The sequence below is a fragment of the Passer montanus genome, unplaced genomic scaffold, assembly GCF_014805655.1.
Source record: "Passer montanus isolate IOZ18808 unplaced genomic scaffold, ASM1480565v1 scaffold215, whole genome shotgun sequence".
In the NCBI taxonomy this organism is placed as follows: Eukaryota; Metazoa; Chordata; class Aves; order Passeriformes; family Passeridae; genus Passer; species Passer montanus.
The window spans coordinates 1-27,222 of record NW_024366759.1 but is presented as its reverse complement, the minus strand read 5'-3'; the positions used below and the strand labels follow the sequence as shown (position 1 = coordinate 27,222).

The window sequence follows — 27,222 nt, the reverse complement described above, 5'->3', positions numbered from 1 at the left end:
ATCTCGAAAAAGTTGGGATGCTGACTAAGATACAGACACAAGAATTTAAAAATCTCTCAGAAACTCTCTGGGCTTCAACTGTCTTGGGAGCATGGTAGCGACAACACCTCTTTAATTTTTATATTTAGAATGGCTTAAATTTTACTGTCATTTGAGCCACAATATATTTTTTCATGCAACACTTTGAGATTTCAGTTTCCTGTCCTGACTGACTATAGCCTGGGTGCTGATTTATCATAATTAAGGATAGAGATAACATTACAATTAATTTTATTTTTATCAGAGCTGCCTTGCTGAGTCCCAAGATAAGGTGCCTCAGGCACACACATATGCCATATCCTGGTTTTGTCACACCTTTTTTACCATGGGACAACCTTGCTGAGGCAGGTGCAGCACTGCATTGTCACATGGGAGCAGATCAGAGCAGAATCCATCCTGAGCACATTAATATCAGAATGGCAAAGGAGCAATGCTGTTTTCTGCAGTAAATTTTCTGATTTGACCTTTCTGCTTTCCTGTTCCTTCAAGACCCCCAACAATGGAGGTTGTATCATTTCCATAGGGAGGATATCAGGCACCCCAATATATCCTAAAATGCAGAAGCTCTGACTGATTTTCAGACTGTAAATTTCCTAATCCAGCCAGTCTGTTTGTACCTTCTGGCACCTGGCAGGGGCAATACAAGGTTTAGTTGCAAATACTGTTGCAGTCTAATTCCAGCCTGGCACAGTCAGGTTGCAGGGTGTGCTGTCATTTGGAGGGGCACAAGATCTATTTGTTGAAGAAATATATACTCCTTTATCAGCCCACAATAGAATCTAACTCAGATCTCACTGTACAATAAAATGCAACAGCTGAACAGAGTGTTTTTGTGCTTTGTCTGCAGTGCTCATGAGTGGAATTATGTTGATCCCAAACAAAAACAGGCTCTGGATAAGCAAGTAGATGATGGAGAGTTTTGGTGAGAGTTGTTTATTAAGCTTACTCTTTTGGACATTTTATGTGCCTTAAGCAATCCTTTCAATTGGATGGAGAAAACTGCCAGCACCGAGGGGGTTAATAATGAAGTGCAGGCATTGTTAGCCTTTTATTTATCTCCTTTCCTATTCAAATATTTCCTTTTATTAGAGCTTGCATAACTCAGCACTAATCCAAAATATAGAGACCAGATGGTAATAAAATTAATGAGGTGGCAAGAATGAACCTGAGGTACTCTACATTTTGAGATTTGGTTTTTTTGCCTAAATGCTACATGCTAATGAAAAAGTTCAGATTACCAGCTTGGGAAGAGTCTGTTTACTCAGACCTAATAGAAAGCCTGTCCTAATCCTGATCTTTTTATATATGAATCAGTGCTGAACTGATGTCACTCTGTCCTAGCGTGAAAAGATAAATGGCCACTGCCCTCCAGTGCAATCAGCTGCATGGGCCATCAGGCACTAGGAAATGAGAGCAGACCTCTGCTAGCAGGATGGAGCAATCAAGCTCTCTCACTCATGCAAATATACCAGGAATGGTAAAAACAAACATCAATGATAGGAATTAAGCAAAACACCAAACTGAGACTGTTTTCCTACAGAGTGATGCTTTCTCAAGGGCCAGATCTTACTCCCTTTAAATGGGATCTCCTCACACATATTGTTTCACCAGTTCCAGTGAATTTGTTTATGGAACATGATCCATGGGGGATTGCCCTCAGCTGGGGATGACAGAAAATGGTTTGACCGAGCCCAAAATGTGTAACAGCCATGGACAGAGGCTGTCTCCAGAAGATACAGTTCATTCAGGCAGTGGGCAATTTTCTTTTCCAAAAGCCAGTTCCAAGTTTCAGAATTCAATTAAATGCAGCTTTGGACACTGTTGGAAAAAGTGTCAACACCATTGGGAAAAGTGTCCAGCCTCAGCTACTTCATCTATTGCAGGCTGATAGACTAGCCTGTCTCTTTGTATGCCAAGATGGCATTTTCAGATTTCCAAAGGCAGTTTAGTCACCTTGAGATCTGCAATTTGACTCCTGACATACTGAAAAGAAACAAGGTCAACAAATGGAACCTGACCCTGTTTAATGGACAGTGGAGATGGGGTTCATCTGCTGGGGGCTGCCAGAATTACCCAGGTAAGGACCCAACCAAATGGGCCTTTAGTGAAATACCAAACAAAACATTCAAAAACTGCTTGTGGGCTGGACGGGGCTTTGGTGGGAAAAAAAGAGCTTGGGGGTGCGACAATATCTGTGGGGTTTAGATAGTAAGCAAAAGCCTGGGAGTTTGAATGAAGATTTAATTCACACTTATTTTCTTATGGGGGATTACCAGTGCACCAAGCAGTTAATTTGTGGCAATATTTTTGTTTCTCTGTCTGCTTTTCCTTCTTACATGACTTTTGCTACTCACTGGAGTAATCTTCTGAAGGGTTGGATAGGCCAGGAAAGTGTCGCAGTTCAGTGGTACTGTTATTTCCAATTTGTTTTCAGGTTAGACCTCTGGAGAGGCTGTCTGGCATTTGGTCCTCTTGCAACAATAAGAGCCTCAGCCAAGGACATTTCCTGGAGATACATAACTGGCTGGAATTAACAGTATCAGCTTCTCCCTGTTGGTATTTAGTCCCAGGAGATACCCTGGTGCATTGATTTCTCATGGCTCCAGATGACACTCAGCATAGCTGTGAAAACATAAACCCATAAAACTCAATGGAAAGAACTGGAAAAACTCCAGGCAAAAGTCCTTCCAGGGAGATATTCTCTGCAACCTAGTGACAGCCATCTTGATTGCAATGACAATTGCAATGGCAGCAAAGCCTCCTCCTTTTTGTCTCCTGTTGGGAATTCTTGGCAACATACTGGACCAATCCCCAGTTTAAAATCCAGTTGGATGAACCAGATGATGACCATGAAGGGAGTTTGAATGAGCCATGCTGTACCATTCTGGTGGGCTTGATGCAGAAGAACCACAGGAGACAGAAGAGAATGGGAGAAGGTCTGCTTAGTATTGGTTATTCACTCTATCAGATAAAATTTGTTCCTCATTTTAAAGACTGTATTCCTTGTCCTGTTAAGCTGGAAAAAATTAGCAGAGTGCTACATCTTAACATTCAGCACTACACTTCAATAAGATCTGGATTTTGAAGAATTATTCAATTACTTCTCTTGTTTCTTCCTGACCCCCATAATATGGGAAGACTCAGATTAATTGAGGCTCATTTTTTTCCCACTTCAACAGGATAGCAGTGTAAATTATTGAGCCTGTAATTTAGTAACAGTCTCATTGAGAATCTTTTTTTACAAAATCTGAATGGGGACAGGCTTGGGGTGCCTGGCAATTCCACATAAGTGCTTCTGATTACAGCCTATCATTAGCCTTCAGTTTTCACTTTCTTTTTGTTACTATTTTTCCTTTGTATTTCAAATGTCTTTTTTTAAATCCATTGTCTGTCATATGCTATACTGTTCTGATTCAGTAAATTCAGGGCTTTGTTTTCCCTGATTTTCCCAGTGTTTCTAAAAATGTAAGGAAAAAACCTACAGTGTAATCTCTAATTCCTGTGGCGTGAGGGGAGAGAAGCAAATGTAAAATTTCCAATCAGTATCATCATGACCAATATGATATGTGAAGAAAAGCAATTAAATGCTGTACAGACTCCACTGGATGAAGATCATTATCCAGCACAGGTGGAGCAGATGGAAACTGCTGGCTTTTGCTAATAGACCTTGTGTGGTTTGGCTTGAAATTGCAGAAGGTTTTCCCTAGTGCCCAGTGCGCACATGCACACACTGAGCACATTTCTGAGTTGCCTTCTTTGTGGTACCAGGCACGCTCACCTATCAGCATCCCAAATTCGTGCATTACGGATGTCTATCTGCTCTCATCACTGAGTGTAACAGTGGAGAACTCCTTGTGCTTTACATCTATTCCATCCTATCTGTGTCCTCTGTGGCCTCACCCACAGTAGGGTAGACTTGCTGACTCTTAAGTCACTTAAGTGACTTTTAAGGTGTTAATTTTTTTAAAAAAACCTGGCTGCTAAGTCATCTCAGGTAGGCTATGACCCAGCTATGATCCCAGCTCCCTTGGATCACACACTGTAGTAGGTTTACTTCATCGCAGCTGATGCTGTGGCTGGGCAGCTCCAGTTAGGACTACAGAGATGATAACCTAAAGCAGATCTCTGTGCAGAAGAAGGTGGAAAGATGTGTGTTCAAGTCTGTCTACCTGCTCTGCAGAGCTTTTCTAAGTCGTGTATCTGCCCGCTGACAACAACTGTGTTTCCATCACCCAACCCCTGCCCTTGCTGCCCCAGTGTGCTGGTTATAGGCAACAAGAGACCCTGAAGTCTCAAGGGGCCACTCAGGCTCCACAAACATTGTAGGGGTGATGTTTGCAATAAATCTTTTGGGAATTGGGAGGACCCTCTCTTTGGCTCTCACTGGAATCTGTGACCTCAAGACAACTCATTGCTTTTGGAAAATTTGCCTTATATTTGGAGGTACACGTTAACATAGCAATTCAGTTAATTTAGGAAGAGCCAAATATTGAAACTTGCAACTTGTTATAGTTGCCTCCCAACAATCTCATCATCCCCAGGCTGACTGATAGTGACCGTAGCCTTATATTTTCATCATATTCAGTAGCAGTAGACTAGTGGAGTTCGGGTCTGCTGTAATGAACTCTCTAGTTTAGGTTAGCAAAGTAGGACAAACTTGTTGACTTTTCCTGACTGAGCATTTAAAGACTTAGTCAAATATTTCCAACCAACAGTATCATTCACAACACTACATCAGGGGAAAAGCAATTTGATATGCTATAGATTTCTCTGGACGAAGATACAGTTTTTCCTTTGGAACAGCTCGAGGAAAAGACAATTTAATGTGTATCTGATACTATTATATGCGGTTGTCAGTGAACATTTTTTTCAAAAAGTGTCTGAAGTAGGCTTTATCTGATTTTTTTTTTTCCTACTGGTAGGTGCAGGTATATAGCAGCACTTTAATATTGTCTCTTTCTCTTCCTTCCAGATTCCTCAGGAGGTATGTAGTTTCTGCTGAAGACTTCCAGCCTCCACATGGGCACCTCCTCTTGCACTGGAGAATTTAGCTGCCACAATGACTTCTTTCTTATGAATGATATCTTTTATGGAGAACTTTGCCCTTGAATCACTGGATCAATATCTCAAGTTCTGAATAATCATTTTCAAGGGACTAGGCCACGAGGCTTTATTACAGATGTCTGACTCCCAGTCTTGATCTCATTTATACTTGTTGAAACTTGGCTTCCAGGAAGTTTGTATAACCGAGGTCAGAATTTGTCTGTTTAGTTCAGGTGAAGGCAGAACAGGACCCCTGGACTCCAAAACTGCAAAAATGTAGCTAATATTGTTTAGAAGAAATGCCAAGCTCTGTGGATCTGTTCTTAACAGTTCTGAGCTGAGGCTCCTGGTAATGAACAAGCCCTGCTCAACCTTCCCTAATCCCCCCAGATGTCAATACTGAGGCAAAGAGACTTCATTGCTGAAGAAAGAGACCCCATGGGTGTCTGGCAGTAGGAATACCCTACACCTATTCCTGAGGCCCAGCAGCCTATGCTGCTAATTTTTCCTTGGCTTTTCAGCCCTTTTCCTCTCTCAGTAAATGAACATGTGGCCATGTAACAATTAAATGTGCTCTTTTAGCACCCTTGCAAATGCAAAGGGAAAATTAACTTTATATATTGGGGAAGATATGGATCTGTCTTCTCAACCTTTGCAGTCCCACTTAGCTTAATATTGAGTGAGGGGAAAGGATGGGGCTGTTGAATAAATACCAAATTCAATCTCATCTCAGAACAAAAGAGGAAAATCATGCATATTTTTCTACAGTTTACAACAGAAAACCTGAATGATTATACAAGGTTTGTTAAGATTTTTTTTGTGTGCTCTGGTCTTAGACAGACAGAAACCTTATCCCTAAATGATGCTTCCCATCCTGCATCAGCTACACAGCATTTTCTGTGTGTCACTGAATCATACTTTTTGAAAGACATTTTTGTGGACCAAAAGTCATGAATAGGAGTTTTATAGCAGGGATGTTGTTCTTACACTACTGTTCCTTCTTATGTCAGTGTTTTATTTTTTGAACTGTGCAATGTTTAACTTCCTACAGAGTATATTGGTATCAAGGAAAATTTAAGTACTGTTTCCTACAAAATCCAAATGTATACCCTTAGTATTACTAATAGAAGTTGGGCAAATCACCTAATGTGGCCCCAAAAGTCTCACCCTTGTGACTACTACTTTGTTTTGTTTACTATTTTTTTTTGTGTCTATTTAAAGAAGTCAAAGACTACAATTCCTAAGCAATTGGGAGGTTTATTTGATACCATAAATTCCTAAACAATATTCTGAAAATCAAATTAGTCCATAAGCTAGCAAAAAATGCTCAATGCATGGAAAATTTAGAGTGTAGTGATTTGATCAGATATAAGTACACATTATGATACTTTTATTTATTTTATAGTCCCAAGTGTAAAGAGTCATGTGAAAAGATAATCTTTATAGAGGAAGACCTTTGCCCCTCCTAACCATCTGCCTGTTTCCCATGACAGAACCCTGGTGGCTTTCTTTTGTACCATCCTTCACGGATTTATTATTTTACTCAATGAAAACTTGAGATGGCTTTGAAGCACTGAAACTGAAATAAGGTGGCTGGCTTACCAGGGAACTGCCAAAGGGTTTCTGACAAAACCACATTCTCCACAGCTGGAAAGCAGCACAGATGTGCACGCAAGCCATGCTTTCTTTGCAAGGCACCAGCCAGCAGCCTGGACTGACCCCTATGTGAACCTGTGTGAGGTCTCCAGCTGCGTGATGCTGTCCTGGAGACAGTACCTCATTGTGCCCTCCACCTTTCAACCCTACAAGAATGGGGAGTTCTGACTGAGAGTTTTTGCTGAGAATCAGGCTAAATCACAGTGAGTACCTTCCCTGAAAACCTCCCATTCTTCTGGGGAGGCACGCAAAGGAGAAGGTCACATGTTGCATCCATACCCTGGGCTTGATCTTTTGTCCTAACCAGCAAAATAGGCCCATTTCCACAACCCATTTTTTCTACAGTCTACCATAGTGACCACACATCCATGGCAGATACTTCTTCAGAGTCATGGCTCTTCAGAGGTGTCCCCTAAGCACTCAGCTGGGAACAAGGTCCCTCAGCTCCATGAAGGAGAAGTTCCCACAATGAAAGAGTGCAGGATTTGAGACTATGATGATGATAAGATGGTTTTAAAAGGGGTTGTATCAATGGCATCCATTAGATGAAAAAGCAGGAGTCTGGATGGAAGACAAGAACAGCAAGGCTGCATTTCCCGTGGAAAATATCTTCAAAGAGCTGGGGCAGGCAGAGGTGGGATGTGGAGCATGGAAAGCAGGAAACTTGGGGGCTTGTTCTGTGCATTTATTAACATCTTATAGTTAAACAGCTTTTGCGCTTTTTTTCCCCCCCTAATTATTTTAAAGGCAAGACTTTAAAGTAGACTCATAATTTCTGGTTGTTTTACAGTTTTCTTTCTTTCCTTAGGAAAAATGATGGGTGATGAGGTGTCTGCAAAGCCATATGAGGTTAGACGACCTAACTGGACAGAGTTTTCCTTCATAATGTGGAAGTAAAACAGGGGCATGATTTTTTTTCTTATTCGAGCTGGGATTACAGAATGCTTTTGTGCTGAGGAGAAATATTTTTTGTGTGTGGGAATGTTTTACATATGTCCATGTCTTAGTTTCACGTTCATTTTTATGTACATGGGCCATGTGGCACAGAGACTTCACCCTTGTAGACTGAACTGGAACACGTATGATTGTCCTTACCTCCTGCATGGGTAGGAGAAGGTGGAGAGAGCACATTTCTATAGAAACAAATAGTCTTCCTGAAGCCTGGGAGAAGCTGTAAAAGGCTTCCAAGGAGCTGCTGAATTGCTCTGGCCAAATACAGCAACATTTTTACTGTTGCTATTTTCTAATGCTGTCTTGGTAACAGATAAAAACTATCTCACCAGCCTTAGGAAGTATTTGCTCTCAAACTAAGCCAGCCCCTGGCTGGCCATGACTAAAGTAGTGCCTCTGTTTTGCCATTGCTGCAGAGCACATGCTCATTTTCTGTTGCTGTAAATAAGCCCCTGTACAGCATCTTTACAATATACACAGCTCACTTCCTAGAACCTTATTAACCACTCTCTTGGCCATCCCTTTCCTCTAGCCTCATGCTGACAACAAAGATATAGATGATGAGTTCAAGACTCTATTCCAAAAGCTCTCTGGAGAGGTAAGTGGATTAAATTGAACAAAAAAACCTGAGACCTCTCTGTTACGATTATACAAATATTTGATTTACCAATTCCTTTTACTGACTGTTAAAAAAACCAAGTATTTCTCCCCTTTTATTAACTCATAGCTTCAGTTCAGTTTATTTGACAATAGAGAAGATTTTCAACATTGTTCCTCTCATTGGTGCAAAATGTGATTTTTTTTTTCCCCTTGGCTGTGCAAGGCTGGGAACAACTTTGAAAATAGCGGCGATATGAGTGAGGATTGTGAAAATATTATCCCAGGGTGAAATAAATTACCTGTGGAGTTATCATATAATTCTGACAATTGCTTGGCTGGCCAATTCCTTCCTTTTTGTTTAGCCCCAGGAATCAAAAACCTGTTGGCTGGGCTTTTTCTCTACTTAATGTATTTGAAAAACAGTATCTATAAAGTCCTGCTGTGTTAGCCTTTGGCTGTCATGTCAAGTTTCCTCTTAATAAACAGGTGGCCACTGTTACTGGAGAGGGAAAACATCTTTTTAGTTGGGAAGACCATTCTGAGTCTTTTTCAGATGGCAATTTTAGAGTTGTTTGGTTGTAGTTTCTGTAAGTCCTGAAAATCTCAAATGTTTTCCTGAAACTTTTTTTTCAGTCAAACATTTAAAAAAGTTGCCATTTACTTGATCATGTCACCATAGCACCTAACAAACCACTTATTTCCTGGTTGAGTGTCTAGGAAATCTGATTGGTTTTGAAGATCTTGTCCCTCTGATATCTGAGGGTAAATGTGAAGGGTTAGAAAAAAATTAAGCATTTACATGTCTTAGATTTGGAAAGAAAATAGTCTCTGGATGTCTGATAGCACACCAATAGAGCTTGCTTCAAATAATTTTTGTGTTAACACTGACAGTATGTTTTGTTTTCTGTCTGGGACTGTGAAAAGACTGCCACTGAACTTCAAAGGATCCTAAACCGGGTTTTTGTGAAGAGTGAGTGACATTACATACTTCCCATTGGATGGAGCTGAGAACAGGGTCTGTGCTAACAAAACCCAGCTCTGTCAGCTAGGGATGATGAAAAACAGAGTTTTTGTCTGGTCCCAGCTGAATTTCTCCTGGTTTGTCGAACCTCTAAATATGGGGTGGAAATAGTGCCTGGTGCTTCCCTTCCAAATGCTGCCAGCAGATGTTCTGCAGAGGTACAACATTCCCTGTACTTTTCCAGGAGGACCACCAATGGACAGTGTTATTATGCTGCTGCTGCATGACTTCTGTGGACAGATAGAGGCTTATCACCACCAAAACAAATAACATCCCCTCCCACTGTGGAAAAAAAACCAAACCAAACCAAAACAAAAAACATATTAATCAACTGAAAGAACATTATGGAAGAGATGGCAGAGCATTTGCTTTGCTACCAAGATCTTAAGGTGGTTGGTATCTTCAGCATTGTCTGCAGAAAAATATTTGTCTTAAACTATTTCTCACTTAGACTTTTATATTTCCTTTTTGTACAGGAAAGGATGTGAAAAGTGATAGATTCAGCATTAACACTTGCAGGGAGATGATCAGCCTTTTAGATGTATCCTTTGAATGTAATTTCATCACCTTTAAAGTTTCTGCATCTCCTTTGCAAAGCTTCCTGACAAGCTGGGCTAAGTTTACACTTCTGTTGTCCCGGCACATGGCTGGGGGCAAAAAATTTAACCAAGCATCTCTATCAGCTCATGGTTGCAGAAACATGAACCATTTAATCACCAGCTGCTTCTCTCACCACCATCTCTCATTGCTTAAACATTTTCCTAAATATAGTGGGGAGAAGTAGGGCCTTTCTGCCTAGCTGCACTTGTGTAGTTCCAGGTGCATACACAGCGTGCTTGGCAGGATGCAGGTTTTGAGCACATCCACAGCTTCTGTTTCTGAGTCGGGTCCTGCTTACAGAGCTCCGGGCTCACAGCAGCAGGAACGGGCTGAGCCTGTTCTCAGGGGGAAGGCTGCAAGTACAGGCAGGTCCTGCCTCCCTTCTGCATAGCTGGGGGATACTTGGGAGCTTATAAGGTTTGTGTAGCCAAGGGAAAAGGAGAGGTCAACACCTCTGCCCAGGTTTGTGTAGCCAAAGGAAAAAGGGAGGTCAACACCTCTACCCAGTTGAGAGGTGCTCCTTTGCACTGGGGGTGGTGATGACCCATGCTGCCAGGATCTCACTGGTGTTGGTGTCATGGCATGGCCATATTGAGGCTAGGAGAGATTCACTGTGGATCTTGTGAATAACTGGCTATTAGGAGAAGTGATGAGAAGTGATGCCATTGCCCTACACTCCATAGGCCCCCAAGCTTAATGGGGAAACTCAGTAAGTACAATGTCACAGTGTCCAAATCCCTGTTTCTGAATAATTTTCCATTGGAAGGGATATTCAAAGCCCTAAAGGACATGGGACAGGATTTTGTAGGCAGCTACTGACTCTCTTCACTTGCAGCTCCTGCCTCTGGTTTCTAACAATTGTTTGCTGCAAGGCCAGGCTCTTTTCCCCCTAAGGTGAAATCCAATCTACTGTTAAGTGTCCAAAATGTGAATGCCTTTAATCTTGCTTATATATTTAGCAATCCCATATATCATTCCTTGAGAGTGAAGATAGCCTAGAAATTCTTGTCATGCCTTTAGCCAAGCAAATGTGAAGCTGTGGGCATGTCTGTGGGAGATGGAGATGCGTTACAAATGAGAACTAAACTGGCATTAAGATGACACTGTGATGAGTGATTTGTTTTTATCAGAACTGCTCTCCAGATTGCTCTCCACTGTCGCACAATCCAACTATTGTCTTTACACTCCAATTTTGCTAACGATGAAGGAATCCTGATTTGTGAACCATGCCTTAACACGACCCAGACCGATGGGACCAGCACCTTGGGACTTGTAGAATTCAAGACACTTTGGATGAAGATTCAAAAGTATTTGGTAACAACATTTCTGACTCTATCCCCTTCCCTTCCCTCTCAGCTCTGAAGTACAGATCCAGAACTGAGATCGAGTTAAACCCTCACAGGCAGATATAATTGCAAGCCTTCCTTCTCAGGGTTTGAATTCGTTCCAGGGCTCTGAAACACCCCTCACTCAACAGGGCACAACCAAATCCTCTTTCACCTTGGCCCCATAATTCTCCATAATTTGCAATACCTTACAGAAAGACAGATAACTCTCTTTGATTATTGGCAAAGACAGCTCTTTCTGCTGCCTGCTCTATTAAAGCTCATATGAACATTTTGGCTGTTGCAATATATTGCACTGCTGGCTGAGCATAAGCAAACACAAGAAACATATTTTTAAGACTAGAAAAAACTGCCTTTGTATTTTTGAAATCTTGTAGAACTGTTGAATTTTATTTTATTTTTTTTTTTGATAGAGGAGTTAATATTCCAAGAAGTTCACCCAGAACGAAGCGGTCAAAAGGAAGGTTAGAGTTGGACTTTCCTGGTGTGACCACGTCCCTTTCAGGCAAGCCTGCTGCCACCATACTTGATGTTGTTCATCACAGAGCATCTGCCCTGGAGTTCTATGAAGAAATACTGGGTTCATGAAGACACATCTCTGCCCTAAGGCTTGTCAGAAAAGCAAGCCTTGAGACCAAAATCCACTATTAACTCTAGGTCTGGGTGGCTTCTAATTCTGGATAATAGACCTGCTGGCAGTAGGAGGCATCTGTCATCTTGTCTGAAACATTGAGCAAGATGGACTTGGTCTGTTGTAGTGTTTGCCAAATGATAGGATATTTTCCTCAATGACCTGTCTGCCACCATGTAATGTGAAGGCAGGCAAGCTGCCAGCCCAGGGGAACGTGTTTCCCACTCTGCCTGGCTTGCCACTTGTCGCTTGAAGTGTTTCTCTTGTTCGTTATGTTTCAAAGAGTAGGAACGTGTGGTGGTAGGGCAGTCCCTGTCCCAGCCATCAGTGGGCACAGCAGTGACAGTGTGAACATGGCAGAGGTAGGAATGATTGTCCTGGCACTGGTTAGCTACATGAGCAGGGACAATGGCAGGGCATGGTGGGCTAGCAAACCAAGGTTAAAGCCTAGAGGAGCCCTCTGAGTAGTTCATTGTGGCTTGTAGCCCCTGATGAGACCTGTGTTACCACAACTTCATAGGTGCTGTGAGCCAGCTATGCAAGCCCAGCCTGCCTCTGGTGCCCACACCACAGCATTGCTTGCAGGGGCATACACTCGAGTCCCCTCTTCCATTCCCTCCTTTCTCTTTGCCACAGGCAATCTATAAGAAAGTGGACAGTGACTACTCTGGTGCCATCAACTCCCACAAGATGCAAAATGCCCTCAGAAAGGCAGATGAGTGTGCTGCTTGGGGATTAGATCACCAAACACTGGGAGAACAGCGGAGCGTTTTAACAGCTCTTCTTCTCTCCTGTCACGTAGATCACAGCATTTCCAGTGACATTCTGCCTTCCTGACAGTCACACACTGCAATCCTTTTGCTGTTTCACACATCAAACCCCATCCTCTGTTCTGCGTTTTGAACCACTGGTACTTTTGTCCATGCTGTGACCATTGCTTATGCATCTGATTATTACTTGCTCTATTTTTGGCCTCATTATTTCCTAATCTAATAATCCTCTTTCAGAGCTACACCCAAACCCTCTTCTTCCTTCATTTCCTCCCACCCTCTTTTTCCTTCATTTCTCTCCTCTGGAGAAAGTGCAAGCCTGATCAAGGCATGCTCCAATGATGTCCTTTCTGATGTCACTTTTGGAACAGAGCTTGCCACCTAAGGGACGTCTAGAGGAGCACTGGTTTGGGAGTTTTTTTTATTTGTCTTGTGCTCAGTGGATTTTATGTGAATGATCCAGACAGAAATAACACGAATATGAGCTTGAATAGATCCCAATGTGTTATGTGAGCAATTGGCTCTGTCTCAATCACTGCTATTCAGCTGCAGTGCCAAGACTCGCTAATTAGGGGTTTAGCTGGGGAACGTAGGACTGGTTATACTGTAAAACAATGTGAATTATGCAGTCTGACAAAATTCTGTAGGAGAACTCTATGCCTCTCTTCAGCCAGCAAAACTGGCTTTGGAAAGGACCCACAGAGGTGGGTGTGGAAGTCCAACAGACCTTCTGGGAGGAACAATCCTGCCCTTCAACCTGCAGCTGCAGCAGTCCACGGATAAGTCACATCCAAGACAGTAAATTTTAACACTGCTGTGTCAGTGACTCCTGTCCTCTCCTGGCCCTCAGGTTTCAGGCTCAAAGATGAGGTGCAGCACAGCGTTGTCACCTGCTACGCCTGCAGCACCAAGCTGACCATCAACTTTGATGGCTTTGTGGCCTGCATGATCCACCTGGAGACCCTGTTCAGTGAGTGCCCAAGGGAAATTGCTGAAAGCTTTGGGGTTGCCTTAGGTATTTGGTGTCTTTTAGCTGTGAATGTAGCAAATTGCATGGAAAGGTCAGCGTGCCAGCAAAATTGAGTCAGAGGAAGCAGCAGAGAAATAGCAAAAGCCTTTCTGTCTGAATGCCCATGGGGACTATGGGACACGTTTCCATAACACACCATTCTCTTGTGCTTTACAGTCATCAGCAACTTATGGTCAGTGCTCTGGCCCCCACATTGTCGCAGCTCTGACAAATGGGACCATTTATCACTTGCAGTCCTTACTCAGACCTGATTTACAGGTTTGTCCTCAGATCATGCCAGATGCCACCACATCAGATTTTATAGTTGTCCTCCTGCCAACTTCCATTTTGCTGCTGTAGGTCTATTCCACCACATGAAGCAGCTTAGAAATTATTTGTAAGAAGAAAGAAGAACCACTGTAATATTATCTGACAGAACCAGTCTAAATTTCCAGTAGATCATGGCCAGACCAAGCTTTTACATTTTGTTGGGCAGCGATTCTCTACATGCCAAAGTCTGTGGTTTATATCCATTTTTTTCCCCCACTCTTCTTTGTTTCATCTCCTGTACAAAGACAAGAATGGAGTCATCCAGATCTCTCTGCTGGTCAGATTGAAATACCACCTGATCCAACTGTAGCAGTAGACCACACTAAAACACACTTATTTTAAATCACTATTGTAAGTGATTTAATCATTGTTGTAAGAGAAACATGGTAGTGATTCAAAGGGCAAGTTTGTTTATGTGAAAATGTTCTTCAGCCCACAAGGCCTATCTAAATTAGTAGAATGAACTTTTACCTTTATACGAGCAAAAAAATAAAGATACTTTCAAAAGTCCAAAGGCTGATGGAGAAAGTGCTTACACAGTGCATTTCACTATCTCCTTTTTGAGGGCAGTGGTCAATTCATTAGAAAACACACAGCAGGGAACTCTTCTTTCTGGCAGAGAATGTACTGATCAACCTGCCAGAATTAGAAGAAACCTTTTAAGATGCCAGGTCTTTTTTCTTCCCACATTGTTTTTAATGTAATTTTTTCCTGTTGAAGCTGTTGTAAAAGCAATCAGCTTGAGCCTTCCCATTGAAGAATACAAATATATCTCAGAAAACAGCTGGAAGGAGCTCCAAGAGGTCCTTCCAATTAGTCCTCTCAGCTGAAGACTGGCTTGAAGGAAGGAGAATGGCTAGAAAGCCCTGTGACCCTCAGTCATAGTTAGTTAAATATAGCAGAAATTGTACATGGCATACTCCCACCCTAGAGGTTTCAAGGTTAAAAGTTGAAGCTTTCTCCAGCTTGCCCTGCAGAACTCATCTTCCTTTGGAAGAGACCCTACTTGCAAGGTTTGAGTTTGATCCTGGCAGTAGATTTCCCTGAAGTTCAAGAGCAGATGGATCCTACACATATAAAAGATAAAAATGCAATTCCAGCCTTTGCCAGCTTGTTCTCCTAGAGGCCCGTGGAAGAGTGCCCCAGTGGCATCCTGTAGACCTGTTAGCGTTCAGGAACACATAATCACAGAATGATTATATGCAGGTGCTTTTATTGAAGAGCTCTGGGTGTCAGGGGTACAGACCAAATCTGACTCTGCCATGGGTTCGGGATGAACATGTTTTTATATTCTATCATTATATAACTTACATATTAATTATTAAACTTACATTGTTCTATTGCATACATTGATTTCATCCAAGCATAGGTTTCTTGTGATCCCCCCCAAACCCTTGAACATAGTTTCTCATGATTCTTCTTACAATTAAACAATCATCACATCTAACAATTATATAATTTATCATATACTGGTTACGCAGGTGCAATTTCACATGATCTGGCTAACACAAGGCCTAGTGTTTCCCAGGGGCTACTTTTAACAATTTCCCAGGGCCTACTAAGTGTAGCTTTCTTTCTAAATCCCCAAATTTTCTATGATTTTAAAATCTTTTACTATTGGACCTTCCTGATGCTCTGACTCCTTGTTCTGTTTCTCCCTCAGTGGCTGTGCTGCACACTGGTTTGAACCACGGTCAATCAATTCAGCAGAGACCTCTGAGGCTCTTCTGAGCATAAAACCACTTGTTTGGCATCTCCTTGTTGTGAAGAAAAGAAAGAGAAACTTGTTTTTATTCCTGGCAAGTTACTTTAAGCCAATAAAAATGATCAACTGTCAATTATAAAATAAATAGATTCTTAAACAAACAAATAAACAAACCCAGGACTGACCTCCTTTACTTTTCCTGCCCAAAGAGTATTGTTCTGTGCCATGCTGAAATCTCATCAGTTCTGACTTAGCATGGTTGGACCCAGGTGGCTGTGGTTTGACTTCTGACTGTGCAGCAAAGTTCAGCAGTGTTCAAAATCCTGGAAGGGATCTCCATTGCTGCAAAATCCAGCATACATTTTGCTCCATGCTCAAGAGTGTGAGCAAAATTTATGTTGCTGCCTTGGCAACCTCCTTTTGCAGACAATTTCCATCTTTGGCTGTGCCAAATGTCTTCAGAAGCTGGGGATAAGGAACTTGGAGGCAGATGCTGAGCTACTGAGAGCACAGAGGATTTGGGCACAGTTACAGCCCCAAGGATTAACTGGGAATCAGGAAAATGTGATGGCACTCCTCCACAAGTCTTGGCTCAGTCCTCCAGGAGGAGAGAGGATGGAAGGTCAGATGCAATTTTCTGCAGTTATTTCAGCTGAGATCTTCTCCTGTGAATGCTTGTCCATATGCATGCCAAATGATGGGATTTGGAGCTTTAGTTTAATGAGTGACTGGAGCTCAGAATCTCTTGAAGGCAAGAAATAAAAAAATGCACATGTAGGGGGTCTAGGAGCCTGAGAATGTGGGGGATGTGTTAATGTGGATTGTGACTTGAAGAAGAAACTGAAGCTAGCTGGCTTCAAGCATCTTAAACTTTGCACTGGCTCACAGTGCTATGCTTTCCTAAGACCTGGTAAAACATTTGTTCCTCCAAAAGAAAGCTCCTCTCTCCATTAAATTTCATAGTATTTTAAAGAGTAATATAATAGCAGGCAAGATAATCTAGCATGCTCTATTAGCAATCAGAAGATATTTCTGGAACTTGCAGTAATGATCTGACAAGACCATGCATGTCATGGTCAGTGACATGACGCACACTTCTCCCCAGGAGCAGGAGTGGAAGCTGACATCTGTGTCCTCAAGGCAGATGTGGGGGCATGACTCTGTCCCCCTCTTTCTCTTCAGTGCTGTGTTTAAGAGAGGCCTTTCTGCACGCCTGCTGGTTCCTAAGCTCTTCCTTTGAGCAGGAAGAAAGCTGTTTGTTGTTTTGATTCCCATCTCTGATCACAGAATGCCTGGTGACAAACCCCACACCTCTCGTCTCCCAGCATTTCTTCCTGCTGTTGGCCTTATGTGACTAAAAGGGATGCATAACCTGTGTCACTGCATGACTCTGCCTTTCTAATTGATGTCCTCTGCCAGTAAAAGAGAAATAAATATTTAGTTTAGGTTGCAGGATAAAAGAAGCCAGAGTAGGAACCACAGGCTTTCTCTCCCTCTGCACACATCACTAGCCATGACCTTTGTGCAGCTGTCATAGGTTGCCACCAGTTTCTCCTGGCAGAATTTTGCCTGCTGACCAACAACAGACATCTGTATACCTTCACTTGCCTGGAAGGAAAAGCTACCTGGGGCAAGATGACCTCTCCAAAACCACCAGAAAATTCTGGTGAATGTTCTGCCTTTTCGGTAGGATGAGTGTGTCCTTACCTGCCCTACATCTTGCATATGCAACATGTCTCCTTGCTAATGATGCAGCAGGGTGAGCTGGCTGCTTACAGCTTCAGATTTGCTTTCTGCTCACATGCACTGTTCATTAGTTCATTCCAATTATGGTCAGAGAGGCCTCTCTCCACAGGACTGGGAAAACTCAAACACGTGCAGAAATCCATTAAATGCTCCCACTTCTTCTCTTTTTAGAGCAAGCCAGATGCCCCCATCACAATAATTCTCACAGTTATTGTGGTTAGATAAAAGGTAGGAAAATAGAGACAGTGGTGAAGGTAATCTAGCCCCTAAGGAGTTACAGCTGTGCTAATTATCAAGCATTAAGAACAAGCCTGCTCTTAATAGGCCACAGCTGGATCCAGTTAAGAGGGGTATTATAAAAGAGCAGGTTGGCTCGTTGAGAGGAGTGATGGAGTTTATTGGCTGTGCTGAGAAGAAGGAGTCAGTGCTGTGAGGGGCTGCGTGTGAGAAACCACCAAGAAGGTACGGAACCTTGGCAATAGGACAGCAACAAGTTATCTCAATGGCTCTCACCCTCCTGTACAGGATGGGCAGAGTGCTGCACTCCATCTTCCTTTATCTTTGGAAAGCAGGCAGTGCCAGAGGAGCCACCTCTTCTTTCATTTGTTCTTTGAGTACAACACTTGGCTATCAGGTCTTAGAGAGCAACTGCTCAAAAATAAGTGTTTTTGTGGGATTGAGTATGCTTCTCCTTTTTACTTGATGCATCTGCAAAAAGATGATTAATGTCCACCTGATTTTCCTTCCCTATGCTGCAAGGTGGGCAAATGTCTGTGCTCATCACTTCTCCCAGTTAGTCCTGATGGGGCTAAAATAGCTTTTGACTAAAATTCCTGCAGCAGCTCCTGTGGAAGTAGTGGGGCATGGTGAGTTGAGACACAGCTTAGGCATCTGGCCTCCACACACTTACGCTCTGCATGTTGGCTGTGCTTCAGTTTTGGAGCTGTGAAGGACTGCAGCTCTCCTTAGATTTGAGTAGCTCAGTCATGGGGATTTATAATACAGGCAAATCACAAAGGTTCATGAAGTTGTGATTCCTTCCGTCACAGTGAAAACTCTGCTGTGTGGCATTCTCAGCACTTCATACACGTGGCAGGGCTAAAGAGACAGTCATAGAAACTCTACCACAGGTCTTCAGGACTTTCCTTTCCCTCTCCATTTGCCCATAGAAATGTTTTCCTCGGCACTGCAGGCTGTGAACTGGAAACTTGAACTCTGTATGTTGCTCTGGTAAAATGAGATTCGCATTAGACCACAGTCAGAGTCCCACATGGCTTGTGCACTAATTGCTTTGTGGTTGCCTACAGAGGAACTTCCCGTGGGTATAAATCCTACCCTATCAGCACTTGACTCCAGCTTTGCACCAGACTAAGTGTCTGCATTGTGGACGAGACAACCACAGGAGAATAAAAAGGATCAACCTTGTATGTGCAATTATCTGTCCACCCTGCCAGAATGGGAGATTTACAGGGGGATCAATCCATCAGCGCAGGCTAACTATCAGATCCATGGCTTATGAGTAAGCACAGAAGGAACAGTTCTTTACAAATTCCCTTTCAATCTTTATTTCAGACAATCCTGCTGAACGTGACTCAATGGTATGTTTTCATTCTTCCTTTCCACACAGTTCCAACAACCAGGCAGGCCTGGAAGCACTGAAATACTGTAGTCACATTCTTCCTTTTCATATTATGCAGGATGCATCCAACATCCCAGCCTGCCATTGTTATCCCAGGCTAAGCTTATAGACTGGAGATTCAAATTCCATAACAGCAGATGAAATTCTGGGTGCAAAAGGAACCCAAATTCCAAAGCTTTTGAAGTTTCTCCACCACTAATGATGTCCCCAGTGATAGTTCATCTTAAAGTAGTGCCCTGCTCCTGCCTGACAAGCTTGTTGCCATGGTGTCTGTCTCTCTCTGTATAACTGGCATGTACAGCATAAAAACCTCTCTTTCTTTAATAGAGCAAATTACTTCACTTGTTACTGTTGGCCACTCATTAACTCCTTCCTCAGTCTTTGAAATCTTCGATGCAGCTCTCACCTGACTTGCACTGTGTGGACAGGAGGCGCTTGGGGAGGGTTGTGTGCAAAGACGAAGAGCAGAAAATAATCCGTAGGAATGTATCTGAGAGATGGACTCAAGAAGTGCCTGGACAAACAACCAGGAATAATAACTGAAATAACAACCAGGAAGAAGTTGAATGAAGCAGCTCCATTCAGGGGCTGAACAATGTCAGGAACTGGAGAAAATGGATTCTTCTGTGACCCTGCAAGTTTCAGGGAAGAAGACATGTACACTCCCTTCAAAATACACATGGCTGACTTAGGAAAAAAAATGCTCTTTTGCTATTTGGAAAACTCTGTAAAACATGGGTAGTTTTGTCTCTTCACTCACCTCTAAATATATAAAAACTACATAATCAGCCCAAGGAGTGATTAAGGTATTTCTTCTAATCCACCTTTTATTCATTCAAAAAACCCACAAACCACCAAACTCAAAGGTATTTTCTTTAAGTTCAAACTAGTTGGTGTGCTCCTTGATGTGATCCCTCTGACCAAATTAGGTTTCCCTAGGCTAATTTAAATGGTGTAGCTTGATCTCACTCTTACAGAGAAAATAACAGTGAGGGCCCTCTTCCAATGTCTTAAAGCATTTCAGGCTTCCCTAAATTCCTATATCCTTTTTGATAGTCTCTCTCTTATTCTCCAAAATGCACAGACTGTCACATTTTTATCTCTGCTGTACGCTTCTTTTCAGATGACACAGTGAAATGTTTCAGTGTTCCTTTGCTATATGTAAAACACCACCGAGGCTGGTTTTGAAGGGGAACTTTCTTCATCTTCCTCAGTTGTTCACTCCCTGCCAGTGAAGACACCAGCCATACCTAGATCACAGGGTCTGTACCGTGCTCCAGACTTGCCATACCACCACCAGTTACTGAGGTGGAGCAGCAGGAATAGCTACAATCACTGGCAAACATCACCCAGGTGCTCTGCTGAGGGCACTTTGAAAGAGTTTGCAGAGCCCAGGAACATGGGGCACAGGGTCCCCACAGAGTCCTCAAGAAAACTTTCAGTCTGTCCACACAGAAAACACCATAAATCTTCCCAAAGACTGCATCATAGATTGCATTATAGATACATGGGTACAGTAACCACATTTCCATGTAAGTGGGTGTTTTCTCTATGTCCTTACTCAACTCTGTAACTCCACAGGGACACCACTAAACTTTCCACCACAAATATCACTGCCCTTGAAATGGCATCACAGACTATAAAGAGAAAATAAGCAGCCAACCTCCTTGCCATTGAGCGCCTATGTTTAGACACAGAAACTGGTTTATTACTAAACCAGTAGCTCCCATTGCCTCTAACACCTCTGAAAGGAGTCAGGCTACTTGTTTGTCTGATGAAGCTTTCAAAGGAGTAAGGAGGATAGGCCAAGGCAGTGTGACTGCTTTAATGGTGAAATCATCAGTGCTCTCCTTAGTAAAGATGGGCATCCTTTTGCCACAGCTTAGCTACAGATAGCACAGGATTTGGCATTTCCAGAAATTTCTCATTTCTCTGTCTTAGATTCTCAACACAGCTTTACTTGGCTACCCAGCACTCCTAGGCCACTTCTTGGGCATAGCTCTCTTGATACCAGGACTTCAAGGTTACCTGTTTTTGATGTCATCCATGTAGGCTTGATCAGGAAAAAAATATTTCTTTTTATTTAAAGAGGTTTATTTGGTAATTGATATGAATAAGGTATCTGGCACAGTAACTAAGCCAGCCAGCTTAAAACTGTGTTTGTAAAACTGTGTGTTTTCCCAAGCTGTAACCACAATCTTAGACCACTGTGCAAATCTACCCAGTGCACATACCAGAGCAGGTAAGATCTTTTGAGAGTTTAAATGAGCCTTGTGACCAACACATTTTATTTCAAATTGTGTTTTGCAATGTTTTAAAAGATCATCATATTTGCTTATTAATTTGCACGGAGTTGGAGCTCAGGAAATGCAGTGCTTGTCAAACATGGGATTGATGACTGGTGGTGATTGGTGGTGTGGCATCCCACAGGGTCTCTGTGTTGGGATGCAGCAGCATTCCCAAGGGATATTGCAGTGTGCAGGTTGTGTCATATGAAGGGTGTTCCCATCTGCCTTGAGTGAAAGAATCTTTGCTGGGGCAGCTTTGCTCGGCAGATGGTAACTGTGAATACAGGAAACTAGGAAAATGTTTTCAGTTTCAGAAAGAATCTCCATAGAATTAATTAAATGGAAAAAAAATGAGATTAAAGGAAAAATGAGAAAATTATAAAGTACCAACCTGACCTCTAATTTGTAAAGCACCTTTAGCCAGAACCCTGAGAGAATGAGCTATCTGAAACAGTAGTAAACTTAATCATAACAAAGATTCCAGCAGAGAGTGCCAACTTTCTACATGTTAATTTAATTTGAACTCATCTCAGTCTTGGGGTGGGATTCTGTTTTTATGTGTGTGTGCTTTTATACATGCTCATAATGTATGAATTGCAGGCATGCTGATCTGGTGCATGAAAGCTTGAATGAGAAATTATGTAACCAAATTTTAGTGTCCAGGTTGACTAGAGTACAAACAATGAAAAAGCTTTATGGAGGAAGAAAACACAACTAATTTCAAAACTTACACCTTGTACTTTATGGTGATACCAATAACGTGAGAAGAAAAAAAAAATTTTTTAAATTATGTGGGTTATTATTACATGTTATCCTGGCAGATTTAATTTTGCCTGTCCTCATAAAAATTCTTGACCCCCACCCCCCCCTTCCATAGGATGCAAACATTATCCTAGTTTAAAGGATATCTCCCCTCAGTACCTGATGTCCTATCAACACTCTGTGATATAATGGAGCTCTGTAACAGTGATGCCATACTGTCACTAGGAATCTACATTTCTTTTAGCACAAGGTACATTTTGTGAATAACATATAAATGAGCATGTCTTGAATAATCACGTGTTTGTCAAACCATGGTATTGCTTCTCTGGATTCCTACACATACAACAGATGAAATTTCCTCAGATACCAGGAGAATGATTTTTTAATTTCAACTTTCTTTTCCTCTGAATGAACTCTTCTGTTTTGGGATTCCTGGGAGAAAAAGGAAAGTAAAATGCTGTTGGCCAGGTCTCATTCATTTCATTTAAAAGGAGCTGGTAACACAATGATAGCTGGCTTGAGGCTACTTGATGTTTCTATCCCAAAGTACAAGATCATTTCATAGAGGGATGGAGACAGCTAAATCAGAACTCGGCTAGAAAAGGAGTGATGTTGAGAGCTTTGTAACAAGCTGGCTCCGAGCTAAAGGTCACAGTGAGATTAATTTGACCGAGATAGAGAACGAGGGGAGTTGCCATTCCAATTAAACTGTGTGTCCTTGTCCCACGGGATGAAGTAATGCACAAAAACAGGTGGTAAAGCAAAACAGCTTGGGAAAGTGGTGGTAGTTGCACCAAAACAGCACGTAAATAGCTGATAACTAATTAGCCAATGGTGAGCTGGGATTTTGCACTATGCATGAGCTAATTAAAAGGTGTATAATAATTGGCGATTCGGGAATAAAGACGAGACTTGTAGATCATCATCTGGTGAACGAGTCTTCCTTCTCCATCAGAGTGATTCTGGCTAGACTAACGAGGTTCACTGCCTTGAGCATATTTTGATATCAATTCTGATCGGCTGGAGTTTTCTGCTGTTTGTAGTAAATTATGCTCCATGACATATGAATGGTCAATAGAGAAATCTGTGAATGCAGCTCATTCAGAGACACTGTAAAACCAATTATACCGCCAGCAGATCTCAAAAGTACCACAGAGCTAGACAAGACTATGCTGCAATATGCCTTCAAACTGCACTCCCTACATCTACATCTAATTAATTATCTTAATTGCATAAGAGTGCTCTTCCTAATTACACTGAGGAACCACTCATGGTTCTTTATCTATTGGTCAGATTATTCTGGCTGTCATTGTATCAGCACAGTCCCCAGACTAATTTTGTGCTAGCACACACAGACTGCTTGGGGACTGCTTGGCAGAGCCCTCAGGTGCTGTAGTGACATCTCTCATGCCCAGATGGACGCCCTCACTCACACAGGGTCCCTGGCTGAGTAGGGCCACTGCAGCCATGGGGCTGTTGTGGAGACACTTACCGCATGATAGAAGGATGTTGTTAAGATCTCTTGTGAACAAGAGCCAGAGGAAGCCTTTGGCAGTGCTCATCCACAGTTTCATTGGTCCTACAATACCCATGAGCTGGGCTATGTGTTCTTCAGTACCATCTAATTTGGGGAATAACTAAGTCTTTATCAGTAGAAGGCATGCTCCTGAAACAAGGAACACAAACACGCCCAAATCACCTGACAGATAGAAAGAACCTCCCCCTCCAGACACCTCCATATATCCCACCATTGTAACTGCAATACAGAGGGGTGCAGTCAAGCACACAATAAAACCATGCAAGAGTAATTACCACCAGCAATAAAAAGCCAGGTAACCCAAAATCCCAGTGTGAGGAGTCTGGTTGCCAGGGAGCACACATATCCCAGTGCTGCCAAATACATCTGCTAGGTAGTGGTGCACTTTCACTCAGACTGAAGTTAAATACCTGAAGTGTATTCCACATCTTTCAATGGCACCAATGTGCTTTAACACAGCATTGGTGCATCTGGGTTTCCACCACTCCTGGCAAGTAGTGGAGTCTGGATACTTTTGGCACTATCCCCATATTTGGCTGAAACCAGCCAAGATTAATAATAATGTTTGGTAGATTTTGTACCTTTTTTCTTCCCCTGTTTTCAAATTTTGTAGAACCTAAATTCTTAGCCAGTGGGTTTGCCAGGAGATCTCTCAAGAAAACATCTGCTGTACTGCAGGAGAAGTTGTTCAATATAATATTGATGTAACACACTTAGACCCAATCAAAGGAAATAGATTTTCAAATTCTAACTAAAATGCAAAACTTGTTGTAACTGGATGTTGTTGGTCTACAGTACTTGCCAAGATGAGAAGAGGGATCAGACATTTGTAGGGACAAAAGGACAATCAGTGGTTTTGTTTTAATCTTTATTGCTAAACCACCTTTTGAAAAATTACAAAACTTCATCATTTCAGGCTTTGAGCTGACCACTAATATTAGAGATTGAGAGCAAACCTGCGGTGAAGTTTAAAATAACCCTCCATCTGTGTGGCTACTCTGAAACACTTGATCTTTGACACTTTGAGGCAGGATGGTCCACTGGATTGACCAGAGATCCCTCCCAGGAGACTGGTGCTTGCTCCATGTTACCTCAAATAGACTGGTTCATCTGCTGTGCAGGTATCACCAGTGCTTTGAATTTCACCCCTCTGGGTTGCCAGGAGCCTCCCGCCAACTTCTGCTTTGCTGAGCAGAGAGACAGAGCAGAAGGAACTTGTGCCCTCTCAGAAAGATTTCACTTTTCCTCCTCCTCCTTCCTTTGCTGCTTTTACTGCATCCTAAATAATTGCTATGGAGTGATAAATCATATGTTTATTCTTTATTTATAGATTTATAAGGCAATGAAACTGTGATAGGTATTTGCAAAGCCCAGTTCTGGCCAATTATTGAATTGGCTGAAATATTTTTGTTTAGTAACAATTAATCTAAAGCACAAGAGAACCTAGAAAAGCATAATTAGTTGTTTGGTGTTTTTCTGTAAAGATTGCTTATAATATGTGGGCTTGAGGGCACTGAGACGTATACTAAAATAATTTAATATAATCCTGGTCTCTGCCAGAAAAGCCTCCCTGGATCTCCCTTGGGAAGTACAACATGGGGACAACAACCCATGGCTCTGATTTTCAGATCTGATGACAACCCAGATCTCCTGAAAGCATCCCTTCCTAACTCCTATTTTCTAACAGCTCTAGAAAATTATTTGTGGGATGGAATAAAAAACCACTAGAATTTTTAAAAAAGCTATCCTGACAGGGATCAGTTCCCAGAGGAGAAGTGTCTGGGTGCCCAAAGGGAGAAATATATTTGTCTGCAAACATGCTTTTTAGTGATGATGATGATATCCAAGCTGTAATGCTTCCTTTTCTTGTAGCCCTTTTAACTCACTCCCAGCAACACAAGGCTTTGGCCCAAGATTTTCCCTGTCATCTATTCCCATACCCGAGATCTGTGAGACAGATATGCTTTTAAATTGGATAAGACGTGTATCAGGTGCCGCATCCATGAGCACTGCACAAACAGTGAAATACAAAAATTGCCTTTCAGCACAGCCTGATTAAAATCAGTATAAAACAGCAGCAAGGTCTGCATGAGCCTCCAGACCCATCTTATTCCTTTGGGATCTCTCTTGGTATGCGACAGTCTGCACTGCTGGAATTGCAACACCATTCATCTTGATGTTGAGTTTTAGAAGAGAGTCCTCTTTCTAAAAGGAAGAGTTCTGCATGCAGGCTTGCAGAGCCCTGTGTCTTTTGTCACCCACAATATCCATTTAAAACAATATGCTCAGTTCTCAAGTGAAAAAGTTCTTTCTCAATGCCTCCCATCAGCCTGGGAAGATGTCCCAGACCATTGTGTTCAATACAGGTTCCACCAAACAAAAAAAATAGGCCCTGGTACCTTTTTCCAGCCTTGGACCCTGAGCAGAATCTTTGCTTCAAGTGAATTTGCAGTGTATAAATGTTTGGGAACTCACTACATTATTTTGCTGGTGATAAAGAATGGAAGTAAAATCTGGACCACACTTTTCAGGGTTTTTAGGAGTAACAGGAATAAAGAGACAATAAAAGATGAATTATCACTGAAGCCACAGGCTCGACTCTAATACAAGCAAAGGTTAGGTAAGATAATAAAACAGTTCATTATTTCCAGTTCAGATTAGTAGGATGCTCTAATCCTCAAAACAACTTTGTTGAATATACTCACATATGCCAGTGCCAGTGGCTAGCTCTAAAAATAATAAATATGCTTAATTTTAATTTTGGACATGAATTTTTGACTCACAACTCAATACACAGGGAAGAGTCAAGGGGATGTCACCAGCTCCTGCTCAAAGGAAGGAGTTAGTATCTCTTGTTTTCAAATTCATTTTCAAGGCTAGAACTGTTTAACTGCAAGACCCAGTGAGTACTCATGTATGGCAGGACTGGTGAAATGATAACGCACCAGCTCCTTTTGGCAAGGCCTGGGTATTTTTAAGCAGAGTTTTTTTGGGAGTTTCTTTCCAGCTCAGCAGCTCCCAAGCAGAGGAAAGCTCCAGCTCCCCTTGGGCTCTTCAGGAATGTGCCCCTGTTGTCTGGGGCGTGGTGCTGCAGGTGGGATATGCACTGCCTGGGAGTTCAGAACAAACTCTATCAGAGGAGAATGAAGGAGAAAGACCCTCACAGGGATGTCCACCCCATTTTAAAGGTCCTCTACTGAGAAACCTGCTAAAGAAACATGGCCAGAATGAGCCAAAGATGTATAAATGACGGAGAGGTGTTGCAAGTGTCTCCTCTCCCAGAAGGGCTTGAGTGACAGAGTCTGAGCTAACCTTGCTGTAATGGTCTCACTTTGATTTTTGAAATTCCAGTTAACACCTTTTTTTTTTCTTTTTTTTTTTTATGGTTTGAATTTATTATGTCCATTTCTATCCTCTGTGTAGCATCTTCTGTCTTTAAAGAGACATGGACAGATTGCAAAAGCTCCTAGGTGTTGATTCTGTTGACACTAAACTTTAAATTTCAGCTGATTTCTGAACAGGTTGAACTGGTTTAGGACAAATTAGGGG

The 27,222-nt window shown here is 42.1% G+C and overlaps 1 protein-coding gene across 1 annotated transcript in view; it reads left to right on the top strand.

Moving 5' to 3' along the window:
* LOC120502290 (calpain-8-like) overlaps positions 1 to 15,683 on the top strand; it is a 42,438-nt gene extending 26,755 nt beyond the window's left edge. The window contains 14 exon segments of the mRNA XM_039709562.1: positions 887 to 961; positions 1,956 to 2,114; positions 2,830 to 3,016; positions 5,012 to 5,023; positions 6,730 to 6,940; positions 7,550 to 7,587; positions 8,222 to 8,287; positions 9,181 to 9,259; positions 9,787 to 9,851; positions 11,156 to 11,224; positions 12,524 to 12,608; positions 13,508 to 13,630; positions 14,221 to 14,266; positions 15,650 to 15,683. Coding sequence (XP_039565496.1) covers positions 887 to 961; positions 1,956 to 2,114; positions 2,830 to 3,016; positions 5,012 to 5,023; positions 6,730 to 6,940; positions 7,550 to 7,587; positions 8,222 to 8,287; positions 9,181 to 9,259; positions 9,787 to 9,851; positions 11,156 to 11,224; positions 12,524 to 12,608; positions 13,508 to 13,630; positions 14,221 to 14,266; positions 15,650 to 15,683 — 1,249 coding nt within the window.
* The last annotated feature ends 11,539 nt before the right edge of the window (positions 15,684 to 27,222 follow it).